The sequence below is a fragment of the Aulonocara stuartgranti genome (genome assembly GCF_965226115.1).
Source record: "Aulonocara stuartgranti genome assembly, chromosome: 5".
Classification (NCBI taxonomy): Eukaryota; Metazoa; Chordata; class Actinopteri; order Cichliformes; family Cichlidae; genus Aulonocara; species Aulonocara stuartgranti.
Genome location: NC_138943.1, coordinates 40,024,040 through 40,051,086, shown reverse-complemented (window position 1 = coordinate 40,051,086; position 27,047 = coordinate 40,024,040). Strand labels below are relative to the sequence as shown.

The following is a 27,047-nucleotide window of genomic DNA, read 5'->3' as shown; positions in this document are numbered from 1 at the left end:
GTCCGACTGCAGTACACACAACACTGCGTCTCCCCCCATTATCACAGTTCCTCAGGCTGGTGATGAGCGCCCCCTGGTGTCAGTGTTGATGACGTCATGCACAGTGAAACATAAACAGTGTCTGTTAATAAAAAATCATGTGTCCATTTTCATGTTTGCATCATGTTTCTGTAAAATCATCAGCTGTTTCTGAACCTTCTTCATTGTTTGACTCGTTCCAACAGCTGTGAGCTGTGATGGAGTCAGAGCAGCTTCATCACTGATGTTCAGGTGAAGCTGAACTTAATAAACTGTAGAAATGATCAGGATTCAGGTTGGATGTGTAAAACACTTCTGTGTGAGGTCGCAGTGCTTCATATGTGTGTGTGGGCTGAAGCACACACGTGTGAGTCCTCAGAGGTTTCACACACATCACTGCACACACTTATAATCCTAACTACAATGAATTTTGTATCGGTAATGATCTTTTTCCCACTATGCCTAACATGTACCCATTTTTGGAATTGTAGGTTATTTGTCCAATATGCACTAAGGATTTTCCTGAAGATGAGATCACAGTCCATGCGAGTCTGTGTGGGGATAGGTAATCTTTTTTCAGCCGTTTATGAAAAAATGTTAATCAGTAACAGTCCACGCAAACATATGTATTTTTATTTTATTTTTTTTTAAACTTTGTTTTGTCATCAGCTTTCAATGCATGGTGCCTGAAGAAAATGACCAAACTACAGGGACACCAGCTCAAACTTCAGTATGCACAACAGACAGGTACTTTTTGCTCTATTATAGTTCATATACACACTATTATGCAGAACCATTTGTTAAAATTATGTGTAAGATCTTTTACACAATACCTGGGGTTTAATTTCATATAAAACATTTTATGATCACACTACTTTAAATTATTGTTAAAGGTTGTTGCACAGAACATGCTGCAATAATTTCTAATCACGTTTAATGTGGTAGCCTCTTTTAATCTAAAGATGATTATTTTTCTTTGAGAGCTTAGGATGTTTTCTACCCTGTTTTTGTTAAGCGTGGAAGATGTATTGCGTTGCCTTGAACAACAAGTCGACACCACAACAGAATTTAAGTTGTGTGTGGACAGAGAAGACCTTCCAGACAGAGGCATTCTCCAGTGGCAGAGAAAAAAAGCTGCATCTCCCACCAGTGTTCTTAGGGTGGTTTTCATTGGAGAGGCAGGCGTGGATACAGGAGCACTTAGGAAAGAGTTTTTGAGTGGTGAGTTGCCTATTACCTGTTTTGTCCTAGTGTCAATAAATAATGGATAACTTAAAAATGCGGATATTTTTTGTATGAAAGACATGATTTCAGGTATTGAAAGCAGATTCTTTGAAGGACTTGAGAACAAGGGCAAAAACCCCAAGTATTCTCTGACCGATCTTGATAATGAAAACTTCAGGTTGGTTACATACGAGCTTTGTGTATTACATTTAATACGCATCCGATATTTTTGTAAATGTTACCTGAAAATGAATTATAATCATTTGTTGGTGAAATAATTGCAGTCAGCCTCGCCCAAGGAGGCCCATCTCCTGCCTTTTTCAAAGAATGGTGCTACAATTTCCTCTGCTCAGGAGAGGTTGATTTCAGCTGTCTGTCTAAGGAGGATGTTGCAGATGTGGAATCTTCCCTGCTCATCCGCAAAGTGAGCACCTGGTTTAGCTCTGGCACATGATATATTATGAGTATGGTGTTTTTAAACACTTTTAACCTTCTGTATTTCCTCTTTCACATTATACATTTCCAGGTTGAAGATGCAGCAGACATACAGTCTCTGATGATGTGGGCTGATGAAATTGTCAGCTGTGGATACACAAACCAGATAAAGATGGATAGTAAGGAAAGCATGATCCGGTAAGGGAGAAAAAATCAGAGAGATCATTAACCCCCCCCCCTCCCCAACTAGTTTTTCTTTTTGTTTTTTTCTTTTTATTTTTAAGTGCTATTGTCTTACACTCTACAACAAGACTGATTCCAATGCTACAGCAGCTCCGAAAGGGCATGGAACTGTATGGTCTTGTGAACCTGATGGCTGTAAATCCTGAAGCTCGCCACAGTTTGTTTGTTCCTGGGAAAATCCTCAAAGTAAGTATTAACATAGCAGCTTCAGTCTGATCCAAACACAGTCCACTTATCTGTACTGTAGTTATCCTGTATTTATTTATTAGTTTTGAATGAACAATATATCTATAATATAATCTACTTTATTTCCTTATTTACAGCCAGACGCTGATTTCATTATGATGAGCTGCCAACCACATTTCAGTGAAAAAGGGACATCTAGGGAGAGAACTGAGAGGAAGATCATAAATTTTTTGCAAGATTTCTTGCAGGAGATTGAAGTATCAGGTACTATATAGTATTAGCTGTATATACCTATAGTATTGTATATATACCGTATGCATCTGTTAAATATTTTTGCTTTAACATGCAGGGCACTAGAAAGTATTCTTAGTTGTTAATTTAAAACATTGTAATCCAGATTGCTTTTTATTTAGAAAAGACTTCAGAAACATTTTCAAACATCACAGATGGAAACACAGGCGGTGCAGGTGGTGAAAAATCAGAGTCTCTTGCTGTCCACCATGTGCTCCAGTGGATGACCGGCCAGTCCCATGTTCCCATCCTTCCTGATGAAAAGAGACATTTCAAAATAACATGCAAGTTTGACCATGAATGTAAGGAGCGGCTGGGAGATCACTCCATTTGTTACCCAGTTGTGAGTGCATGCACTTGTACTGTGACTTTTCCAGTGCAGCATCTGGACACTTACACAGTGTTTAAAACCATAATGAGTGCAGCAGTTAAATATGGTGGTGGATTCCACAGAGTTTAACACATTGTTGTCTTGTAATTTGGAAACTAAATGAGTAAAAATGTTTGTAAACATTAGCTGTTAAGATGTTCGTAGCCGTTTCATGAAAATGACAAGACTTCAAAACTTTGTGTAGGGTCCTACGTTGATAGATAATAAGCAAGTGCTTTGTTTGCTTGTCTACTTGTAATCTGAATGTTTTAGCAAAGAAATCCAGTATTTGAGAACTTAAAAGAACGTTGACTTTCACGTCCATGTTAAGTGTCACTGTTGGTTTGACACCTGTAGCAAGAATTGTATGTACAGGTCACGACCGTGTGACTCAGAATGTTCCAAGGGATTAATAGTTCTCTGAAGCCCCTCCAGGGTTTCCTCATCCAGTGGGCATTCAACTTCAGGAACCACAACTGTGCTGTTAGATTCTTCTTGCAGTACAGCACTCTCCCAGTCAATGCCTGGATCCCGAAGCTCCTTCAAATCCACAAACATATATAATGGTCATTATTCCAGAATAGGTACTTTTGGGAGGAATGTTATTTTGTGTAAGCGTTTTTTCCATTAAAATACAACAATTTAAAAAGAATGCCTTTGTTTTCATGTTCTTCTTACTGTAATTTAGATTAGTGGTAATTGATAAGCAAGAATGTATAAAATCACCAGAAGCATCTCCCAGATGTGCTGCAAGTGTTTTAATTTGTTAATTTCAGAAGAGCAGAGTTAACTGCTAACTAAAATTTTGAAATTCAACATTTAAATTAAAAAAAAAAAAAAAATCAGATTATGAGCTGGTACCTCAAGTCTCTCGCCCTCGTCCAGCTCTTGTAGATGTCCCATACACCAGAGCTGTTCAGGAGTGAGACCACCTTCTGTCCTGAGGGGATGATTATTCCATCCTCCAACAAAGGTGACAAGATCTGCTCAGAGTCGAGGGACAAAGATGTAGTGGACACCAAAAAGATGAATGACATCTGAAATGTCAAGCAGGCCATCCTCCTCGAGTGAGTGAAGAATATCATGGTACTTGCTAGTGACTGCAATCCAGACATCACGCCAAAGTCGTTCTACTCTGTAAATACATTTGAATTTGGATTTCAGGTATTTCATGCTTCAAATCAATATCAGAACTGCTACAACAATCTACCCATGCAGTCAATAATAATATAAAAAACATCAAAAGACTAACCTCTGATTGTGGACACTCTTTCCAGATATGAAACTCGCTCTCCCTGTTCCTCTTGTGGCAAACATGAAATGTGCAATGTCCAGGTTTTCTACTCCTTGATCTGCCCTAACCCTATGATAAAAATACATTTTTAAGGAATTTTTAAAGTTTTCTTTAATGAAACTTGTTGCTAGCATATAAATTAAATCAGGGCATAAAACCTTGATGGCAAGCCGTGAAGCTGGGCTGATCTCAGGAAAAATGAGAATGCAGTTTTTGCCCTGTTGTTAGTTGCTGCATCCAAGTACAGGACCTGCAGTAAAAACAAATGGAAAATTAAAGATCTGGTTTCAGATCATGTATAGTTTTTCAGTTAATAATGCAGTTTCATAATAAGTGTTCAAGGAATATTGTACGGTTCTATGTTCATAACCATAATTCAAAGCTTGAGTAGTCTATACATCAATATTGGTAGTACTTATCAAAAAATGAAAATGGCCTTTTAGTTTAACCTTTTTTGGTAAAGAACTGATTAGAAATTTAAAAAATAATAATTGCAAATCGTCCACTATGTTGGCTTGCTGAATAATTGATGTTCATAAAAAAACAACCTAATAAAGCTCTCATTTCAAAACTACCAAATATTCTACATAACAGTTACACTTTTACCTTCCTTGAGTAGCCATCCACTCCACCAAAGATCACAACATTGTACCTGTTTCAGAGGGAAAACAATCTCACTAAGGCTTGATTTGCAGAACATGTAAGACATTGAAAATACATTTTTCAGTATGCACACTTGCCACTGACTTAAACTGGACACTTGTCAGGTGTGCTGAAAATAATACCAGCATTTTTATATGTTTATAAGTTCAATGAGACTAAATATTTTAGTTCTCTTGTCATGATTTTTTTTAAGTTTTCTGGAGCACTTAACATATTATGTGTTGATAGGCTTGTTATCATGGAAAATATCGATATACAAAGTGTAAATAACTGCTCAAGAAAATTTACAATTAACAATATTGCTGGTTTTGTTACACATCCTGTATTCCTTTTACTTAATATTACTCTATCAAGTGCTTTTTAAAATATTATAAATACACTGAAAGACCTATCAGATAAGGTTGATTAAAGCAGATTTAAAGTATAACGTGCATCTTTCTGCCCAACTTGTGTTAGAGCTATATAAGTGGGTATTTTACCTTATTAGCTTGTGATTTGTGTCTATGTGGACCAGGGAGAGAGGGCCTCGCACCGAGTAGCTTCTTCGCACAACACAGCCTAGTTCTGTGATCCGTTTGAAGATCCCTACAGCATCAACTCGATGCATGGAGGCCATCATTCTCCACCACTGAACACGGAGACCCATAGAAACCAAATGTCCTTGAACCATTCGATAGCCAGCATTTGGCATCTGATTTTTGATAGCCGATATGATGTTGTCCAGCTCTTGGTCATTCATTGTGCTGTATGTTCCTCTCACAGACAAGTCAAATTCTTGCATCCTCCTGTAGATTGTTCTTCTTGAAACACCAAGACATTTAGCAATGCAGCTGACTGGCAGCTGAATGTCCAACAAATTCTTGAGTCTTTCTCTCTCTAGTACGATTTTGGGGTGGCCAGGTCCCAGACCAACTTCTGTTTCCAGTTCAATAATGGCCACAGAGCTGATGTTAATTTCACACTGAACCAGATGATGAACGTTTTGTAGAGCCTCTGTAATCTCTGACAGACCGCCTATTTGCTGAGAGAAAGATTCAAACAGAACAAGCTCATGACGAGTCAAGAACTCCAAATAATCCAGATTTAGTGGTTGTTGGTTTAAAGCAGCTTCCAGTTTAGAGAGGAGTCTATGCATCATTTGCTGTCTCAGTATGTCCTGTTAAAAGCAGCAAGGAACATGGACAAGTACAATGAAATGATGTATCTCAGACAAAAATAAACAACCCATAAAACAAACTACATGAGGTACATCATTTTTCAAGTTTGCATAGTTTGCAAATTAGCTAACGTCAGTTATCAAGCGAATAATAATTAACAAAATGATTTTATATTACTTACATGTGGCCGGGACATGCTCTTTTCGTGCTGCTATTCAGTATTCGACGACATAAAAGAGAGCTACTCAAGTATAATTTGGAAAAATTAGTCAGTTGGCATGGTTGTATGATGCAACTACATTCTACTACACCAACAATAGTCTTAAAAAATAATATATTTTAAAATAAAATGATTAAAGATATTATCCGCAAATTGGGGGTTAAGAGATTTTAGCTGGATTTAGCTACATTTCGGACAGTGTTTCCGGACAGCAGTAGCTAGCGAGCTGATTGGAGACCGTAAGAGCCAATCAGAATTTTTGAAACCAAGTCTGTGATTGGTTGGTTTTTGGCACACTTATAACGGTGTACAGAGAGTTGAGCGTACGAAGCAGAGAATGTTGTGAGCGCAAGCAACACATTGCGAGCAAGCGCAAATGAAAAAACTGAGCGAGAGGAGATGCTATTGTGTGTGTGTATGGATAAGCGCAAACACTGAAATACGTTTTTTGCACGCAGCAATGAATTTTGTTCACTCAAATTCAGCTTTTGTAAGCTCAAAATAAATTTCTCCTCAAAATGCAACACTTGCACCTGCAATTTTTTTTTACGTGCGCTCAGAATAGTGGCACAAAAATAACGCCATAATAATCCTAGTTTAAGCTTGTGGATCATATCGGACACATCAGCAGCTCTTTGGAGACAAAGATTTGAGATTTAAGATGAGTCATAGTCTTTCTATCCATGGTAGCTTCCACTGCTGAGGCTCGGGAAACATGAAGAGGATAATTAAGAGCAAGCATCAGCTCTGTCTCATCTAACTACACAGTATTATGATCATGCACTTATGTCTCAAACTAAGACACAATGAGACACAATGAGTTCTGTGAGTCTTTAGATTATCAGTAAATTCTGGTGACAGTTTGACGCTCAGTGGAGCCATTTTTGGTTTGTGATGAGTGTTTTGTGAGCTTCTGTTTTGTGAATCGCTCTTTGTAATTTAGAAGATCGTGCAGAAATGTGCGCGCCCTTATCTGAGAGGACACGGAGAGAGTGTCGCAGACTCGAGGTGAGGAGATAAACCTCGGAGCTGGACGGCCTGCACGTTACCCATGTGCATCTTTTCAGTGACATCAAGTGAACCCATAATAAGCATTTCTATGTCTTAGACATCATGTCCATTTCTAATGAGAGATTATTTTTAAATGAGGGAAACCTGGTCTAACAACACGCTTCCAACAGAGCTAAAGGTTCACCACAGTGAGACGGTGGGACTCTGATAAGAACTGAAACACTGTGTATGAACAGCTGAGACAAAACTATATATAAACACTCATTTATTCCAGTTTAGTTTACAATGATTTCAAAGTAATGTGGAACGATTCATGTTCATGAGCTGTTACAAACACAACTATTGATTTGTCTATATATGGTCGGACTACAAGGCTCGTGTTGAGGCTCTTGGAATAATGTGTGAATTACAGCAAGAAATGATGGTTTTCCATTTTACCAAAGTGGAATAAAATCACCACAGCAAAGAAATCATGTTATTGTCTGCAGCTAAAATATATGGTGAACATGGTTTTATAATAATGTGCAAACACAACCTCACTCTGCTCTATACGAGGAGCCAACCACAGCTGTCCGGGTCTTCATCCACCACCTCCACCATCTTTGCTCATCATCATTCACTTAATTGCTGATTGGTTTAAATCAAACTCCATTACAGGTTCATCTCCATCATATAACAGCATGTTGACTTTGGATCTGGTGTGCAGTGCCACCTTAAAAGATGAGGAAACTAAGAGATTACAAAAAAAGAAGTGGAGGAGTTAAAGAGCTGCAGCAGATTAACAGTTTCTGACAGTCATGTGTTAGAAATAGGACGATTAGATGAGCTGAGGGATCCATCTACTGCTCAGTGAAGCCTCATCAGAAACAGTCTCAGTGGAAGGATGGCTCTATTGTTAAGGAAGGACACAGGCAGAAAGACTGGCGTCTGTCACACAGGAACTGGACTGAAAATCAGCTGCACATATTCATCAGTATGTGCAAACATATTATAGGTGTGGAATTCAGGACAGTACCATCAGAAGTTGATCCACTGTGCAAATGTCTGATTGGCAGTGGCTTCATTTTTCACTATGAACAAACTGCTAATGCAGCATCACAGGACGTCAGCCATGGATTGGCCTCCCCAGACCTCAACATTACTGAAACATCTTAACAGAGGATGGAAACAAAGGGAACCAACATCCAAGAAAAGAGCTGCTGCTGAAAACTTCCTCACAGAAAACACAAACAAGCTTGACTAAGAGACTCCAGGCTGTGCTGAATTATAAAGGTGGACTGACCTCCAGGGTCCTTAGTATCATATAAGCTCAGTTTGTGTCTTATATACTTTCCATTTATATAACAAAATATATAGAAAGGAGGGTGGTTTAAGATGTGTGTAGAGTTTTATTCATTATCTTTAGACAAACAAAGAAAGCACCATCCATTCGTCTCCAGTCTGTATGAAAAACAGGGGAAAGGTCAAATTAAAACTTTGAAATTCCTTTCACAATAAATCCATAAATAAACAAAATCAAACATAGAAAAGTGTTTAAACCCACTTTTCCATAAAGCTGTCAATAGGAAATGTTCCAGTAAACATGTCTGTGTTTCTGCTGTTTTCCTTTCATGCGTCCACAGCTGACAGGTAACCCTATTGGAGTCGCCATAGTGACGGGTGGCGTCTCAGCTTCAGCGTGTTGATGGGCACAGCCATGGTTACCACAGCTGGAGTTGGTGTACGGCGAGCTGTGAGAGGACAGAGATGGAGAACGCACATTTAACTCTTTAACAGGAGATACGTTACGACTAACAGACGACTGCTGTCTACATGATGTCTTTGCAGCCCTTATGCTACATGTTACACAACTTTTCTTCATGCCAACAAGACTGAGGTGCCACATAGTCGACACATACAGCTGATTATGATGCATGTTTTACTATTGCTATGTTCACATCATCTGCTTGGCTTTATTACTGAAAGCCTGGAGATCCTCTGACGTGTGCATGGCTGATGTGAAGTATGATTAGTCCTACATGACATCAACAGCAGAGGCAATGAAAGCTTTGTTGTTAACAGGTTGTAGGTAAAGTCAAATGTCTACTTCTACACTTGTGTTGGGTAAAGTTCTTCTCACTGCAGCAGATTTATATCTGTGCTTTCACAGGGCGTGATGTGGAGCTCAGCGCTGAGGTGCAGGTCTCCTTGGAGACGGCATCCTGGCTGAAATATTATCATGCTTCCAAAACATTTCAGCTTTTATTTTGAAAGAAACAAGACTTGAAAACGAGTCCCCTTCTTCCTCTTTGTCTTTGTTCTTCAGAGGAGTGTCACCTGGACAAACTCAGGGCTGTTCTAGAGCCTTTCTTATTATTTGACTCCATAGAAATAAAACTGAATGGAATCAAACAAAAACTCCCAAACAGCTAAAACACTTTGCTTTATTCTCTTTTTTAACAAATACGTTGAAGTCCATCCACAACAACACAGCTGAGATCTCCTTTGTAATCAAGTGTTTCCATCCTTTGTACAGATCTGCATACAAAACAATCATTTACGTCCCACAGAAGTCTAGTTACACGTAACTATACAAGAACTGGTGAATGACAGAAACATGAGACACATGATCACAGGTGATAACAAAAAGAGAAAGAATTCATGTGTTAGTGATGTTTTTCAGCCCTGATGGCTCATGTTGGAGAAACAAGCTGAGGTACGTGGAAAGTTCACACACACAAGTGGGCGTGAGCGCACACACAGAGAGAAACACAACTGAAGCATCTGTTTGCTGTTTCTGCTTTCATCATCTCTGCTGCTGTGTCAGGCTGGGGTCTCTCAGTGACGTGGTTGAGGTGAAGTATGACGAGTATCCCTGATTCAGTCCATCGAGACAAAGGGCAAAGAAAGCTGTTGTTAACAAACTCTATGGTGATGTGGCATTTAGCTCTGACTCTACGCTCTGCTGAATCCTTTGAACCTGCTGATCAGTAAAGCTCTACGTGCTGCAGCAGATTGACCTCATCTGTGTTCACAGGTGTGGACCTCAGCGCTGAGGTGCAGGAGACTTTCATTCAGTTCTCCCTGCAAACAGCATCCAGCCTGGAAATACTGTCATCTTTCCCACAAATGCTGCTCTTATCTCAGAGAAGAAGTCTGATGTAAATAACTGCAATCAACAGTGATGTTCTGCACAGATCACTTTTCCATTTTGCTCTCTAGATGAGTCCCAGCTGCCTGACCTTGTGTCCAGGTGATCGTCTCACTGAGGAGCTTTTGTTCTGAAAATCTCACGTCCATCACCTGTTTCCTTTTTACTATCTCTGCTCTTTCTTTATTCACAATGCTCATAATATCACACAATTATATTCATCACCTGCATGTTTTTATCCAGCTGCTGTTAGAACCAAACAAATAAAAAGGATGAAAAGCCTGAAATCCTTTGATTTATTACATTTGAAACAAATATGAGAGCATCCCTAACAGCACAGCTGAGACCTTTGTTTTAATCAAGCCTTTGTATCGACACACTTGTAAAGATACAAAACATAATAGAATAAATCAATATAAAATACACATAATCACAAAAATGCAGCCATGTTGTGAGTTTGCATCTAAAACATGCATGTTTCCCTTTGTACAGGCAGATTTACAGCAGACAAAGCAACACGCTGATCGACTTTGACCGCTGCAAAAACAAAACACCCACCAAGTCTGAAGTCGATCAGAGGAACTGTTGACAGACTGACAGACAAACAGATGCTTGATTCATTAGTGCGATTAAATGTTCTTCTTTAGCAGCATCACTTCATGTGTTTGTGTTCCAGGAATAAAGGTCTGTTTAAACTGGACGTCTCCTCAGCATCACTCGTGCTGTCGTGGTTTCAAAGCTGTGCAGAAAGAATCTGAGGGATGATACAGAGGTGACCAAAGTTACAAACATCCAGCTGTGCTGCAAATGTTTGCAGAGCTCCAAACTCTTTGGCTTTCTGCAGAGCAAGTATGGAAGAAGCACCTGAGCTAACTTCAGTTTAGACGATATGAGGAAAAATGCTGCTTCCCAAAGTTTCCTACAAGTATCCAGTTTATATTTAGAGAAGCGAAGGCTCTTTATCCTGACAACTACTCCCTGGTGGATCCCTGTCCTGTGACAGCAGCAAAGACTGTGTATCAGTATCATCAAAGCCACTTCAATAACCAGTGTTTAAAGCTCTCTAGCAGATGGACTTCAGTGGCAGCAGCCTCTGTCTGCTGTGTACAGAAGGTTCTCTGATGAAGCACACAGCAGATGCTGCACTACAACAGCAGCAGCAGCTCAGCTTCAGTTTGCTTCGACGCCCTTTTTGACCTGTGAAACAGCAGAAAATGAAACATTTCAACACCCGTTTGTTAGCGTGAGCTATTCTGCTGTTTTTCATCATTTCACAGGTGAAATAAAATCACATTTACTTCCTGTAGGAGTGATCGTGTCCAGCCTGACTGAGACCATGTGCTCCATCCTGCACAGGTAATAAACCTCTGACATGAAGGGCTGTCAAGTAGTTTTAGACAAATGGGGGTAAAAGAGACGTTAAAAGCTTAAAGAGAAACTACATTTTCTAAGAACTGTCTGACGTTCACCTCTCACACAGTGGATACGATTCTGCCGCTGCAGGAATAATCTTTGTGGTTATGAAACTGTCCATGTGTTTGCAGAAAATGTCACATGTTCAAAGCCATCCCAGCACCTGGGGTTTGTATAAGTGCAGCTGCTGGTGGGGAGATAGTCTCACTCTTCTATATAAAGAGTCAGCAGGCAGCAGATCTTCATCTGTGATCTCCTCCATCATCACGTCTTCACTCTTCAGCAGCTATGGCTTCACTTCGTGCCCTTCTGGGAGTGGTGCTGTGCTCCTCATGGTTTCTGCTTCTGCCTCAGGCCGACTTTGATTTACAGAGTCATCCATAATATTTTTTATTTTTTATTTTACTGCCCATCTATTTTCATACAAATGTCTCCGTCTTATGGAAAAGGGGTGGAGCTTGTCCAACGAGGACAGACAGTTTAGCAGTCTATACAGGAGGCCGACCTTTGCAACATGTACTTCTATAATGACTTCACCATTTAGGTTATTTGGTTATGTTTCACCCTGGATTTTGTGTGATAATATTTATTTTGTCCACTGATTTAAAAACAACAAACTATATGAATATAAAACAGAGTGAACAACAAAACATCAGCTTTGGAAACTTTGATGTAAAATTCTGCAGTTGTTTTCTCAGATATAGCATAAATCAAACTAACATACATCAGTGTGTTATTAATGTGCACACACACACACACACACACACACACACACACACACACGTGTTACAATAAACAGCTCTTATGCTTCTGTATGATTCTCAGTGCTTTCCATTTGCGTGTCCACAGGTTGCTGTAAGTGGTGCTTGACTGCAGTTTGCTCTCATTTCAAGTGGTTTGCTGTCACAAAGCCAACAGGAAGTCCGGCCATGGTTGAGCCAACTGAAGATGGGTTGAAGGTGGCGTCCTCGTTTCCTCTGTGAGTGCGAGAGGACAGACAAAGCAAACACCGTTTGGACAGCATTAAAATATTTACACTGATGATTAATGTTGTGTCTTTGCACCTGTAGCGATACATGTTGGAAAATGGAGACTTTAGCCACCAAGACTGACGTGCCTGGAAACTTCCCTGTGAGTACGCCCACAAAGACAGGAAACAGTTTAGCCACCGCGGTTAATCCTCCATCATCATCATCCAGTATTTTTCACATCTTTTCTTCTGCTGTTTCCCTTGTTGTCAGTCACGGGGTTTGTGACTGAAATGCGTGTGGTCGACGGGAAGCCTGACGAGTACGGCCTGAATCATTCCATCAACACCGGACGGAGTGAAACCTTTGTTGAAAACAGATTATATGGTAACGTTGCATTTAGCTTCAGTAAACTGTGAAGTTACAGCAGCAGATTTACATCACGTGGCTTCACAGGAAGTAGTCTGGACCTCAGCGCTGAGGTTCAAGCAGCTCTGCTTGCAGACGGCATCCTTCCTGAAAATGTTCTTCATCTTCCTCAAACCAGAACTTTTACATTGGTGCTGAAGTTCTATATAAAAACAGCCTGAAATACAAAGTGATGTTGTGCACTGATTACCTCACACTTTCCATGTTTCCTTCTACAGAGGAGTGTCCGCCTGAGTGTTTTGTCTGATCTGTTGTTGATCGTCTCATTGACACTGCATGCAGATCTGACACCAGGGCTGGACTGGGACAAAAAATGGTCCCGGGCATTTTGACTGGAGACCGGCCCCCCAGGTATTAAAGGAAAAACCATAAAGCCTTTGAATGAAAACAAACGCTGTTGTCACAGTGATGGACGCTGTCTTGTTGGTATACATGCATCAGTCTAATAAACTTAAACCTGCACCATCCTCCCTGTCCTGGTATTCTAAACAGGAAGTAGACTGTTGGTCGAGTTAACCTCCTGAACATCTACAACACACGGTGGAAACCTGACATTAAGACAGAGACTAGAGGTGAGACATGATCATTGCTGATTACTGATGACAGATTTAGATATGTTTTCATAAACCTTTCATTTGCCACATCAATAAACAGCACGGCAGGGCAAAATATGTTTTCTAACATGGCAACCTTTAAAAAGTGAAAGGAGACAGAAAGACAGCTGAGAAAGAATCAAACGGACTTTTTGATGCATTTTACACACAGTACTGGTGCAGAATCTAGAAAATGTGGGAAACACTGGCATCATATGCAGTACTTACTTCTGAAGAAATTATGATGGGACCCTAAAAAATGACTATGTACAATAATGGATTTCTATACATTTTACATCAGATGGAAACGTTTGTTGTAAGATTCAGATAATTATTTATTAAAAGTATTTTAAATGAGAATAAGAAAGAAAAGTATTTCTTTGTGCCCCCCTCTCCCTGTTAATGCCCTACCTGCCCCCCTGGCAACACTTTGCTAGACCCGCCCCTGCACAGTTACCAGCTGTCAGCTACACAAAAAGGATCCTGGTGTTATTTGTCTCTCAGAAACAGTTCATAACTTCAACTCATTTTTGTTTTGTCATGTTTTGTTCTTTACATTGTCTTTCTTCTATATAATTGTTAAACATTTAATAAATATGTCTACAAAAAGATTTTAAAAACCAGACATTTCACACAGACACCCAAATGATTTCTGACTGATGAACAGAGATGGGCAGTAACGCGTTACTTGTAACGCGTTACTGTAATCTGATTACTTTTTTCAAGTAACGAGTAAAGTAAGGGATTACTATTGCAAAATCAGTAATTAGATTACCGTTACTTTCCCGTAGGAACGCTGCGTTACTGCGTTACTAAAACCGTGATTTTTTTGCGAGAATGTCTCATGACAGTGACGTAAGCAAGTGCGACATTGGTGACAGCAGCTGTGTGCAGATCAACAATGGATAATATATCGAGTGCGGGAGAGAGTATGAGCGTGCAGCGTTTAAAGTGTGGAAGTACTGACCTTACTTTGAGTTTGATTCCATAAAAAGTGACAAAAACATTAGCGTCCATCGTGCGTGGGAAGAAAACTTCTTTTTACAGCGAAAAAACCCCTAAACTTCCAAGCAAGCACCGAGTAGCTACGACGTGATGGGAAACTCACAGAGACACTCGCGCGGATTCTTCAACTGACCGCAGCACACCTGCACCAGGGTAAACCTCCGCCTGCCCCACTCCTGCTTTACAGGTGAAAATAGAGCAACAGGACCGCTGAGTCTTTGACTTTATTTATTTTCTGCTGTGTTTTACTTGCATCTGTTTGAAAGAGTGAGTGTAAACACAAAAAATATTTTATTTTATGAGCTGGAATGTGTAGAAAATAGGTTTAAATGTTAAACTAATTTATTCAAGTCAGAGAATGTTGCATATAATTAAATGTTTTGCTTGATGCATAAAGTTAAAAGATTAAAACTAATAAAACAAGTTTTAAAAAGAGACTTTTCCATTTGATTACATTTTGTATGATGGATTATGTAGAAAAAGTAGAATTGGGCTGAAAGATCTATCGCTTTATCACCTATTCAGGTTGTAAATCGTGTTTTTAAAAAGTAACTAAGTAACTAAGTAATTAATTACTTTTGAAAATAAGTAATCAGTAAAGTAACGGGATTACTTTTTTGGGGGAGTAATCAGTAATTAGTTACTGATTACTTTTTTCAAGTAACTTGACCAACACTGCTGATGAAGGGGGCTGAAGGTGCCCTGCTCTTGCCCAGCTTCTGCTGCTCTCTCCCTGCTCACTGTCAGCAGCTGGCAGCCTCGGTCCTGCCTGAGACTCTTCATCTATCAGTGCCAAAGAATATGGGAAATAGCAACGCACAACATGCACATTACAAAACAAGCACATGAATCAGCATTACATTCATTAGTGAAGTGCTGACGTTCGTTCCTAAACTTTGGGCCTTAATTAACATCACTGTGAACTAATGTTTGCTTTGCTTCTTAACCAGTGAAGCAGCGAGGGGCTTTCTGAGGTTCCTGCTCGTAAATGCCCAAAATGAGTCGAGTATTTCTCTGCAACTACAAACTCTGCTTTCATCAGAGGTGTAAATATTACAGCACTGTGTCAGAGTCACTGAGGCTGGAACACAGAAAAAGGAAGTAGATGTATTTATTTTTAGACTTTATTGCCTGGAACCACTTTAAAAATACGCTTTGGGTCACAATTAACTGCAGAAAACCAGGAATCCACATATGAACATTATCTGTGCAGAGATTTATGCTTCTGAAGGTAAACAGTGAAAACTTGCAGCACTAAATGCACAGATAGCCAGGCGTTTCACATTTTGGGACCATCTGCCAGTTTTCATTTCTTAGGTATTGAAGAGCAGAAATGATTGAATTTTATTTACATGCTTAAAAATGTTTGCTTTTGAATATTATTTGAAGAATTACCCACACACTCAGGCACTGTGGGCCTGTTTCCCTTTGCACAACCGAGTGTTGGAAACGGGCCTTTTCTCTTTAAACTCTGAGGGGCTGTAACTTTGGCTTCTATTGGCAGATTTGCATGATTGACCCTCTTTTTAAAATAGTTTTAGCCAAGAGAATCAAGCTAACATCACTGTTTTTACGTCAGCTCACGTCACACGAGCTGTTTCAAGAAAAGTCCTCCTGTCACACAGCAATGCCTACATCAATCACACCACTCTGCTTAAATAATAATAATAATGTTTAGTGAAGCAGGTGAAGCAAAGGGCTGCTTTTAATAGGCTGGGAGACCCAGGTGTGCTGCTTTAGCTGCTGAGCCTCTCATGCTAGCCTCCATCTATAAGCTGGGATCACAGGAGCACTGCAGTCCTGACTAGATCAAGGATTGTTATTCATGCAGGTGACAAAAGTTTACATTCACAGAGTCATAGGATTGAGCCTGGTTTGAAAAGCAGCTGTTTAATGCAGCTGCTTAGAGTTCACACACAGTAGAAGAATCAGACTTGAGTCACATTTCAAACACTGGAAAAATACTCAGCAAGTAACAATGAAAACAGCACAGACTCAGTATATCCTGTTCAGTCCTGTGTTTGATATGAATGTGCTGTTCAGAGAGGATCTCATGTCCTCTTTTACAAAGCCTTTGTTTCATGATGTTTGTGTATAAATGAATGTAGGTGTGTTTCTAAGTGTGAAGGAGCCCTGGGAGAAAAGACTGAAGCTTGTGCCAAAGAACCAACAGGAAAGAAAGATCAGCATTAATGAAGACGAGCACAGAAGGAGCCCAAGCACGTGTTGCTTTTTCAGATTTCTCTAAAAGTGTGTGTTCATTTGTTCCATCCTTCACAACAAACAACAGCTGACAGACACACATGCACTCTGTGTCACTTCACAGGGGCTGATGAAAGTGGACACAGTAAAGGGAGAGCTGGACCTGCTCTACACATCCTGCACTCTGTTAACAGACTTTATTCTGCAGCATCAACAGATAAAAATATATGAAGATATAGAAACGTTTAACATTGTGACTGTTCACATTAGTGAAGCTGTTACTTTGCTGCCAGGTGGGAAAAGAAGCCTAAAGCTGAGTCTGATTAAACATCTGCTGCACCAGAGAGTTTCATGGCCCTGCTTTATCCTGTGCTTGCTGACCACCTCGTCCTGAAACCTCTTCATCATCCTCACAGTTGTGTGAAGAAAGAGGGAAGCAGGTGGAAACCATCTGTGCTGCTGTGTTCACTTGTGTGTGTGCGTCTATGGTCATATCTAATGTGTACCTACAGACAAACACAAACACCTGGCATTGCACAAGAGTCTCTATGGAGCAACCTGCAGATGTCAGAGATGTGATTAGAGGGTAAAGTGCACTCAGAAAAATTATGGTTCTTAAATGGTTCTTCAGATGGCTTCATGGTTCTTTAAAGAACCATCATACGTCAAAGAACCTTTTTATTTTGTGGATGGTTCTTCAGCTATTACAAATGGTTCTTTAAAGAACAAAAAGTTCTTCATCCTTAGCAATCTAAGTTTGATGGTGTAAATGGCATAAATATTTATTCACTATAATGAGGCTGTGAATTATACTGTGTGTTTTCTTTGTGTGCATGTGTGTGCGAAGGGGGAGGGCGGGATACCTGGCAATTACCCTTTAAGAGAAGATGGTAGGAAACTGAATATTCAAATAAAAGTTAGAAATATTTGCTTAAAAATATACTGGTGGCAGGGGTGGGGGCCAAAGCCTAAAGACCCTAACCCCCCCCCCCCCCCCCCACACACACACACCCCTAACCCCACAAACACATTATGAATATGGTGAGTTAACAAACAGTAGACACAATACACACATTCAAATACTGTACTTTAGTTTTAAATTTTAATAAAGCATTACCATTTTCTACTCCAAGGCATTACTTTTGAGATTATTATATATTTTTGAAAATACAGCATAATGATAATACTAGTTATTGTAAACTTTACAAACCACCCAGCAGTATGTAAAGTCAAATTATAAGATACAAGTAAATAACAATTGCAGAACAGAATGTCAGTGTAATGAACACACTTCGTTTTGACAAAGCACAGCTTAGGTAAATGATCTCAGTAGTTGTTCATCATTGAGCAATTTGTTAATATGTGTTTCGAGCCAAATAAATGACAGGGAGAGAGAGTGACGTCAGAACACGTCATACTATAACCTCCCGGGAGCGGACTTAGGGGGTCAGTCGTTGGGATGCGCATGCGCAGACAGAGTGTGCGAGCGGCGGGCCTTGACCTTTCGGGGAAAAAACTCACGGACGGTGACAGCGAGGCGGATAACAGTCTTCAGTACCTGCTGGACTCTGAAGCTGTGGATTCTGGGACTGTTAGAAAAGGTAAAACATTTCCATTAAAACCTTATTACTGTTTTGTTTTTGTTACTCGTCATTGTAGCTTGCTGTTAATGTTGTGCTAACAGTAGCGATTAGCTAGATACGTTAGCCGTTGAGGTCAGCGCAATTTAGTATCCGGTATACAGAAACTGTTTTCCTAACAAAACCACTGTTATAATTAAGTGAAGCTGCTCCCAGCTCATTTGAACCTTTGGCTTCTAAAATATGTGGTTCAATTGCGTGCTGCGTACATAACCTAATGTCAGCTAGACCGAAATTAAAATTTAATATATTGTTAAAGTCCGTAAAATGGCGCCTGAAGCCTGTTGTGACGTGAGCTCTGTGTCTGCTCTAGAAACTCTGAAATTCTGTAGATCTGAGCCGTACATTAAATACTCACATGAACCTGTACTTTGAATTCTGTATGAGCTGTATAAAATACAGCTATGCATAAGAGTTTTGAATGAATAATTAGATTAGATAACTCTTCATTGTCTAATCGAATTATATAGAAATGAATAGAAAGTGGTTCTTTAGACTGATGCCATAGAAGAACCTGTTTTGGTGCCACAAAGAACCTTTCAAACAATGGTTTCAAACATGAGAAGGTGTGTCTTTGACTGTTCCTGCATAACTTAGTTTCGGACTAGTTGACAAGTTATGCTCCGGTCATTTGATGTTTCCAAGGTAGATGTTCTTTTGTAATATAGTTAATTTTTTTGTATATTTCATTTATCCACCATCATACATCATACATACAAGCTAAGAAGAGGTCGTTATACTAACAAGAGGTATCAACGCTGGGCCAAAGTTCAGCACATGGTTAAAGTTTGTAATCCAGCCAGGGTGTAAATATCACTCAGCAGCCAGAGCTGAAGCAGGTAGCATCAACACATAAATCTACTCTACCCGGCTTAAATCACAAGAGCACCTCTGACCAAAAAGCTGTAGATTTTTCTTGTTTGCACAAATTAATCCAGATTCACATTAATTGTGTTCACAGCTCCAACAAAATGAGGAAGAGGAGGGGGAGAAACACAATTAGGTTGAATTACAATTGGATGGAAGGCGAGGACAAGGAGAAGGAAGCTTAGGATGAGGAGGAAGAGAAGCAGCAGGAGCATCTTTAGGGATCCCTATGATGTCATTGAGGTTTGTTTCATTAATGTGGTCCTCTCACAAAGACCGATGACTTGTTTTAGTTCACGTACTTCCTGTATTAAATAGTGATATGCAAAATGTTGTGAAAAACCATAGAGCAGGTACGTATAAGTGCATCTGCAGGTAAATGAACATCAAATCTCTAAGACAGACTGAAATCTGTATATTTATCACCCTTATGATAAAACCCATGTCAGCCATTGGTTTATGGACTTTGTATTTTGAAGCCTCAACATTTGCTTTCTTGCTGTTGCTATGTTGGGACCATATTAGGATGAGGGCTCAGAATCTGGAGTCATGCACACTATTGTTTCATTTAGTGTGTATCCATAAGATTCGTACAGCAGATCCAAGTTGTGCCTTGAAAACAGGAAAGTCGTCTGCATAGAGGAGAACTGTAATAGCAGGCTTTTACAAAGTGAGGCTTTGTGCACTCGTTTTACTTCTGTCACCCTGTTTTGATGCAGAATTCATTTGAAATCAGGCAAGAACTGGACTTATTTTTTACAATGTGTTCTTGTGAATTGATTGTGTATCGCATATGTTTGATTTGACTTTCTGCAAGACAACAGTCGTCCACTGGCCAAAACAATTTTCCAAATACCTCCACGTGATCTAGCCTGGATTTAGAAAAGAATAGCAAAAAAAATCTGCACCTCCTGCTTCAGATGCAATTTGTGTTTCTGTGTTCAGAGGCAGCGGCGAGAGGGGAGACCTCGGCTCATCCAGCTGGAGAGCCTGACCAGGAGGAGTCGAACATTAACTCAGCTCTTCCAGGGCACCCTGCAGACTCTGCTGCTGGCATCGGCGAGGGATGACGTGAACGCCAAACTGGAGTCCATCACAGGTCAACTGCAGGTATGCGAGTCAGACCTTCTGAGGAGGGTTTCACTTTTCTCTCTTCTTTATAATTGACTCTTTTCTCTCTCTTTCAGCTCCTTGTCTCAGAGTGGGAGGGATTTGAAGCACAAAGGGAGGAACTTGTCGTTTGGTTGGCTGATATGGATGTCCGCCTGAGTGAGGTTGACCAGCTGACAGGAAACACCAGTGAAAAACTGAAACAACTGCAGGTGTGGGCTTGTTTTGATATGACATATATTTGATATGAAACATACGTCAGAGACATTGTCCTAAACTGGACTAACAAAGGGCCATGAGTACAACATGAAACATACATTACATAGCGTAAGGCTGAAGTTCATTGATCATTTTAATCATAAACTTGTTGTTGAAATGTTTTTACTGAACATGCAAACATCTGCTGATGAAAATGTGTTGATTTATTGGTCTGTTATGAAGCTATTTCTAACGTGTTTTATCACTTTCTGTTTTCTTAATTAAACAATACATGTATTATTTGTTGTTATCTGTAGATATAGTATTTATATATATATATATATATATATATATATATATATATATATATATATATATATATATATATATATATATTTTTTTTTTTTTTTTTATAGTATAGCCAATATATTTAATTATTACTGTTTAAAACACTAATATGTGACATGTATTAGTAGTGATGTTGTGCTGAGGGTTAAAATGCCTTTTTGTCTTTTGGTAACTACAAAATGACAATAAACCATTAATATATGTCTATGCTGTGCTAGTATTTATTTTACCCTGCTCAAATTCAATTTATGATGCATTTTATTTTGAAAGATTTAAAATGGTTTTTTAAAGAACCACTCAAAAAAGGTTCTTTAAAATGGTTAAAAGGTTCTTTGAAAAACCATTAAAGGTGCCCCAAAGAACCATTTCTTGATGGTTCTGTGGGGCACCTTTAATGGTTCTTCAATGAACCACTGAAAGAAATGGTTCTTCAAAGAACCATTGTTTGAAAGGTTCTTTGTGGCACCAAAAAAGGTTCTTCTATGGCATCAGTCTAAAGAACCACTTTTGGTTCTAGTTGGCACCTTTATTTTTCTGAGTGTGGACTAGTGAGAGCATCTATGTTGTTGTTGTCTGCTGGGGGACAGCATCAGCTGCAGAGATGCATCAGGATCAGCAAACTAATCTGCAAGGCTGCAAGTGTCACTGAAGGAGTTTGAGTCAGTGAGGGACTCAAACTCACACAGCTGGTCAAGAAGGCTCAGCAGCTGCTGTATTTCCTGAGGAGGCTGAGGAAATTTGGTATGTTGGCCAAGATCCTCAGCAGGTTCTACAGCTGCACTGTGGAGAGCAGCCTGACAGCTGCATCACTGCATGGTACGGCAGCACTACTGCAAACCGCAAACGCCTGCAGAGAGTGATAACAACTGTGGAGAAGATCATCAGGACCCCGCTGCCCTCTCTGCAGAGCAGCTACCATCACAGAGTCCAGAGCAGAGACACACCTCTGCCCTCGAGACGAAGGTTCAGAAGTGTGAAATGTAGAACATCCAGACTCAACAACTCCATCTTCCCCACTGCTATCAGACTCCTGAACAGCTGACCGACCTCAAACTGCAGTTTGCACATCAGGTCACTTTGCACACTAAGTTCATTTTGCACATTAAACTCCATGTACATCCATGTACATCGACATCTGCAGACCACACGTGTCTTCAGTTACTTATTTGTACTTATTTGCAGTTATTTATCTTTTTATTTTATTTTTTTAAGTTATTTTTTATCCTTATTTTATCTTTTTATTTATTCTTATCTTGTTCTTTTAACCATTATCTAACTTGGCATTGTGCACGGTGTGTTTAGATTCAGTTTAAATTCAGGGACACGGAGCCCCTGTTGATCCTCTACCTAATCACACGAGCCACGGTGTGAGAACGGGTGTGGGTCTCAATCAGCCAAGGTTTTGGGTGAACCCATTGTGAGATCTAGCCCCACGCTATCATGTGATTTCCTGTGATCAAATGTCCCAGGATGTGAGTGGGCGTTAAGACGTCCATGTCCCTCTTCAAGCAACTTAAAGAAGTCCAGACGCTTTTCTTTCCAAGCTCCTTCAACAACATCATTCATAGAACAACTTCCAGCTTCTTTTGCTCGGCTACAGTTTGGATGGATTTGCAGATGCAACAAGACTAAAATGGTTAGGGTCAGGAGGTCAAAGGTCAGAGCTCCTGTGGGTCTGAGGGCGGCCTCACGCTGGAGAAGGATGAAGGAGTCTGACCTGAGCCAGTGTTTGACATGAACACATCAGCACTGCTGTCAGTGAGCCTAACGACAGCCGTTAGCATCATTTCAGTGTTTCAGTCATAAAAACACTTCCTGTCTCTGTGGTGGTTACAGTGACATCATGCAGTTTGTGCTTTGACCTCCAGAGGGCGACAAATCAGCACAGACAGAGAGCTCCATTCAAACTTTGCTGCCATCAGGAATAATTCTTCAAATATAATCATCAGTGTTTGAGCAGTTATGATATCAGGGACAATCTAGACATGTGTGACAATACTGAACATGTCACATGACACACCTCAAACATCATGTGATCCACTCTCAGTCTGCACTTTCATTCATGACTTCAACAGGTTGAAATGAGCTTTGAAGAAACATCAGTGAAATAAATCTTTCATGGATTCATGTGAGCAGCAGATGAACTTTGTACCAACAACATCTTCAATAACAGAGTCTGAATGAAGCTCAGGTGTTGATGCTGCTCACTGATTGGACGCTTGGTTTCAGCTCTGCTCTCAGTCTTTACTGCACAGGTGAAGGTAGAAAGTGTGACTGGATCTATAGACTGGAAACAGAGAAACATGCTGAACATTTGAAGCTTTGCAGCAGAAATGTTCATGTTACAAATACAGCAGAGCTGATCTGGGATCAGTGTGTTCACACCTGCAGCTACAACAAGGTTTCATGTCTCCACACGTCAGCATGTGAACTTTACTCTGACTCAGTCTGAGCAGTCAGACGGCATATTTTTAAAGTTAACACATCAGCACACACAGAGCTGAGCCCCTCCCACCTGTGCTGAGTTTCAGGTGGAGTCCCGCCTCCTTCCAGGAAGCAGCTCACCTGTGTGTCCGTGTTTAGTGTCCAGGTGTGGAGTGGAGCTTGTTGTTGGTGTGTGAAGAAACTGTAAGTTTGCTTTGTTTCCTCCTTTAACAGTTTGTCTTTAGGAACTTTACTGTTTGTTCAGCTCGTGTTTGATTTCTTCACACAACAAACTGTGTGTGTTTGTATTTCCGGTCTCTCCATTAAAGTCAGTGTGTAATGTTTCCTGGCTAACATCAGCTGTGTGCAGCTTAGTTCAGCACAAATCTGCCGCTCCATAGTTCACGGTAACGGACTCACAGCTGGACCAACGAGGCCGAGTGTGTCCGCCACTCTGAGCTACGTTCGTGTTTGTGTACTTGTAGTTTGTACTTTGAGTTCACTCAGAGCCCACAGAGGACGCAGCGTACGTGATGACGTCACAGCCCTTTACCTCCTTTACTGTCACTGTGATTAATATTTACACACAAGACACCTGCAGAGCTCTGACGCTAAGCTAGCACACAGCATGCTAACGCTAAGCTAACGCTAAGCTAACGCTAAGAGTTCTTACAGACACGAGTTAAAAAGCTGCTTTTAGTTTGTGATCAGAGTCCAGGACTGAGAGCAGCAGCAGAGCTGGTGGATGATGAATTACTGGATGGAAGAAGCTTCTCATTAGCAGTGAATCAGTGTGTGTGCAGTTCTCTGCAAACTCAGCAGCAAGAATTAGTGTGAAGCTTTAACTCTGCTGATCCTCTTTGAATCCTGGATCAGCTGAAATGTTTAAAATGTTGTTCACACGTGTTGGACTGACTGAAGCTTCCAGTCACAGTGAATCAGTGTGTGTCAGTGAATGCATCGTGTGTGCTTCAGGCTCCATCTAGTGGACTGATAGCAGAGCGGCTGATGGCAGCTTCCTCTGCCTCACACTGCTGTCTGACTGCATCCAGCTGACACTGAGATGAAGCAGGAAAGAAGCAGCTGATATTTGGACAGCACACATGATGAAAGGAGGATTTCAGCTGATGTGCACATGAATGATTTGTGTTTCCTCTGCAGGTAGAAAGTGTGTGTGAGCTGAATTGAGCAGCATGGATCAGTGTGAGGACAGAGAGGAGGGAGTCCCTCCCTCTAAAAGCACTCTGTGTGGGGAACATGAGAGCCAGACCAAAGCTCAGAGGTGAGATGACCATCTCTAACTGTCCATGACTCTTCTCCATGTCACAGCTCAGCACTCACATCACTGCTGCATCATTATTCACAGGAACCAGCCTGGACCTCCACCCAGCTGTGTGTCCTTACAGAGTGACTGGTCTAAACATCTTCCCATTTATTTTAAAGTCCAGCCTGTGTCTGCTGCAGAGAGGTGAGCTGTTAGTAACAGGAACTCTTTGATTAAACTGCTTGATGTTGTTGGATATAAACTACAAACACGTCGTTCCCTCAGTCCCATTTAAACTGTCTTTTAAAACAAGCCTTTGGTTTCTAAACAACTGAAAACCCACTTCAGCAAACAGGAAGTGATCAGAGCGTCCGTCCACTTCCTGTCAGGCCCTGCAAACATTTCATATTGAAGAAAAGTAGCTGACATCTCACATTTTTACTCCACCACATTCAACCATTTTGACATTTTACAGCATGAAACTCTTGTCACATGACTCCTGTTATGTTATAGAGTCATGTGACCACCAGGGAGGGATTTGTATGGATGAAACACATTCAAATCAATCTGATTCATCAATGGAAACATTTTTGGTGTAAATGCAGCAACACTGAAAACGCTGAAGATAAAAACACAACAGATGAAATATGAACAAATCGAGGCTTTGAATACACGTGTGTGTGTTTGAGACACAGAGATAAATGGATTGTGTGTCTGTCCTATTGCTGCGTGAGGGTTTTATTGTAGATTTTGTGCGTGTACACTTTTGACCACGAAGGTGTTGAAAGGGCGTAAAACAGTTGGAGGCACCAGAGTGAACACTAGTGCTGTCAGTAGATTAAAACATGACTAATTAATGACACAATCTTCTGTCATTAATCCTGATTAATCACAATTACTTGATCAATAGCTGCAGTTACATTTTTCCAACTTTATATTTAAGCCTGTAACAGACGTTTACACCATATAATGAAGTCAATGCAGAATAAACACAAAGAATGTTAAACGCTTCAATTCAAAGAGACTTTGAATAGTTTTCAGTCTTTAACTCAGCTTCTCTGCTGTAAATACAACTTTGTAACAAACATATATACTAAAAGCTAAGTGTGCACTAATATATAATAATATATAATCTATATTACTGCTGTTAATGAAAATGTTTAATCAGACTCATCACAGGGTTACTGTGGATTCATTTGGATGAATCACCATTAAACATCATTTTTAATGTAAACGAATCAAAGTTCATTTCATGAGCAAACAGACTCGAGAGAAAAGGGCAAATTTACACACTTAACATGTTTATTGAACATGTAAACATTGATTAACCTCCTGAATGAGCCGACCCCCCCAGGGACAGTCCTGCATGCTAATGATGGGCTCTGCTCTGTACCTGCAGGATTCTGTCAGCCACAAACTCCTCAGCTGATCCTGAATCTGAGCCCATCTGTCAAACAATCATTTTCTTCACAGGTCTGTGGAGGTGGCACTGATCCTGCAGCAGTCTAACACTCTCTGTCACTCTTCTTCAAGTCTTTGACACGAGGAACCAAAACTATGTTATTAACAACACTAACAGGTCTGCAGTTTGTCCACTTGGCAGTTGTGTCATCAGTGCTTTGCATTGTTGTGATATTTTAAGCTGGAAGTGCTTCGGTGAAAAGAAAATTCCTTCTGTCACGATGTGCAGAATCCTTCATGTTGGTCGGCTGGTCCGTCTTGTTATTTTTTTAATGCTCAAACTTTCCATCGGGAGGTCAGTGTGTGTTTGTCATCTTCCATATTGAGCTGATTGGTTCAGCTTCCGTCACTAACAGATGTGCTGCACATCTGCACGTGTGCAAAGGTAACTCTACTCGGACAAACTGCTCGAAGTGCGTTGATAGAAACATTTCAGGGATTTTGAGTCGTTCTGCTCTCCAGATGTGTCGTGTTAAAGGTTTTTATCATGTTAATCATGATAACAGATGAACCCCTAACCCTACATGTTAATTTTGACAGCACTGGTAAATCCTTTTTAATGTTCTTCTGTCAGATCATTGATTAGACTCGACTCCAAATACGAGACTCGGAAAACTCAAATGAAAACTCAAATCAAAGCCATGAGAAAAGGACTTCTTATGTTAGAATGAAAACATATGGAAGTGGTCAGGTTTCAAACACTCGATGAATCTACTGCACAGTTACATTCAGGGACCTTTGGCCTCCTGAGAGCATTAGTTGATGGTTCATCACAGTTTTCTCAAAGTTTCCTCTGAGCTTCTGCAGCATCATCACTTCCATCACTGATGAAAGAAAGTTCATAGAAAACAGAAAATATATCTTCACAATCTGAGAGTTTAAA

The 27,047-nt window shown here is 40.2% G+C and overlaps 4 protein-coding genes and 1 long non-coding RNA gene across 10 annotated transcripts in view; 4 read left to right on the top strand and 1 right to left on the bottom strand.

Annotated features, from left to right (window-relative positions):
• Window positions 1-396: 396 nt before the first annotated feature.
• Window positions 397-8,839, top strand: LOC309707019 (G2/M phase-specific E3 ubiquitin-protein ligase-like). Of its 4 annotated transcripts, none has more exons than XM_082534106.1 (9): window positions 397-583; window positions 688-765; window positions 1,034-1,239; window positions 1,321-1,420; window positions 1,527-1,666; window positions 1,769-1,875; window positions 1,962-2,106; window positions 2,244-2,370; window positions 8,735-8,839. In XM_082534106.1, exons 4-9 carry the CDS (start codon window positions 1,408-1,410, stop codon window positions 8,743-8,745), a joined length of 543 nt encoding a protein of 180 aa, XP_082390232.1. In that variant the 5' UTR covers window positions 397-583; window positions 688-765; window positions 1,034-1,239; window positions 1,321-1,407; the 3' UTR covers window positions 8,746-8,839. The 4 variants fall into 4 exon arrangements, with proteins under 4 accessions (XP_082390232.1, XP_082390230.1, XP_082390231.1 ...); XM_082534104.1 differs by lacking the exon at window positions 8,735-8,839 and adding an exon at window positions 2,520-3,419 and having other exon boundaries at window positions 419-583; window positions 1,989-2,106; XM_082534105.1 differs by lacking the exon at window positions 8,735-8,839 and adding an exon at window positions 2,553-3,419 and having other exon boundaries at window positions 421-583.
• Window positions 3,755-6,432, bottom strand: LOC309707379 (uncharacterized protein; the record flags this gene model as incomplete). The annotated part of the gene is made up of 6 exons (XM_082534689.1): window positions 6,063-6,432; window positions 5,204-5,880; window positions 4,668-4,713; window positions 4,220-4,311; window positions 4,020-4,130; window positions 3,755-3,902 (listed from the first exon to the last, which is right to left on the bottom strand). Exons 1-6 carry the CDS (start codon window positions 6,075-6,077, stop codon window positions 3,755-3,757), a joined length of 1,089 nt encoding a protein of 362 aa, XP_082390815.1. The 5' UTR covers window positions 6,078-6,432.
• A 3,625-nt stretch (window positions 8,840-12,464) lies between the features above and the next one.
• On the top strand, window positions 12,465-13,621 carry LOC309707036. The gene is made up of 5 exons (XR_014276883.1): window positions 12,465-12,634; window positions 12,726-12,786; window positions 12,897-13,010; window positions 13,271-13,403; window positions 13,545-13,621. It is a non-coding gene; the product is annotated as an uncharacterized lncRNA (long non-coding RNA).
• A 4,743-nt stretch (window positions 13,622-18,364) lies between these two features.
• On the top strand, window positions 18,365-20,941 carry LOC309707027 (uncharacterized protein). 3 transcript variants are annotated; one of them, XM_082534121.1, is made up of 4 exons: window positions 18,365-18,453; window positions 19,454-19,602; window positions 20,305-20,469; window positions 20,547-20,941. In XM_082534121.1, exons 2-4 carry the CDS (start codon window positions 19,546-19,548, stop codon window positions 20,712-20,714), a joined length of 390 nt encoding a protein of 129 aa, XP_082390247.1. In that variant the 5' UTR covers window positions 18,365-18,453; window positions 19,454-19,545; the 3' UTR covers window positions 20,715-20,941. The 3 variants fall into 3 exon arrangements, with proteins under 3 accessions (XP_082390247.1, XP_082390246.1, XP_082390245.1); XM_082534120.1 differs by lacking the exon at window positions 18,365-18,453 and adding an exon at window positions 19,154-19,331; XM_082534119.1 differs by lacking the exon at window positions 18,365-18,453 and having other exon boundaries at window positions 19,154-19,602.
• A 2,595-nt stretch (window positions 20,942-23,536) lies between these two features.
• LOC309707002 (protein NLRC3-like) overlaps window positions 23,537-27,047 on the top strand; it is a 31,071-nt gene continuing 27,560 nt past the window's right edge. The window contains exons 1-3 of the mRNA XM_082534075.1: window positions 23,537-23,643; window positions 24,601-24,721; window positions 24,806-24,907. Coding sequence (XP_082390201.1) covers window positions 24,633-24,721; window positions 24,806-24,907 — 191 coding nt within the window. The 5' untranslated portion in view covers window positions 23,537-23,643; window positions 24,601-24,632. The remainder of the gene's footprint in view (window positions 23,644-24,600; window positions 24,722-24,805; window positions 24,908-27,047) is intronic.

Coding starts and splice junctions, on each gene's coding strand:
- LOC309707019 (XM_082534103.1), top strand. Junction 1,667..1,768: donor CTTCCCTGCTCATCCGCAAA/GTGAGCACCTGG, acceptor ATACATTTCCAG/GTTGAAGATGCAGCAGACAT. Junction 2,371..2,519: donor GCAGGAGATTGAAGTATCAG/GTACTATATAGT, acceptor CTTTTTATTTAG/AAAAGACTTCAGAAACATTT.
- LOC309707027 (XM_082534121.1), top strand. CDS start 19,546: ATGAGGAGGAAGAGAAGCAGCAGGAGCATCTTTAGGGATCCCTATGAT. Junction 19,603..20,304: donor ATCCCTATGATGTCATTGAG/GTTTGTTTCATT, acceptor TTCTGTGTTCAG/AGGCAGCGGCGAGAGGGGAG. Junction 20,470..20,546: donor CCATCACAGGTCAACTGCAG/GTATGCGAGTCA, acceptor TCTCTCTTTCAG/CTCCTTGTCTCAGAGTGGGA.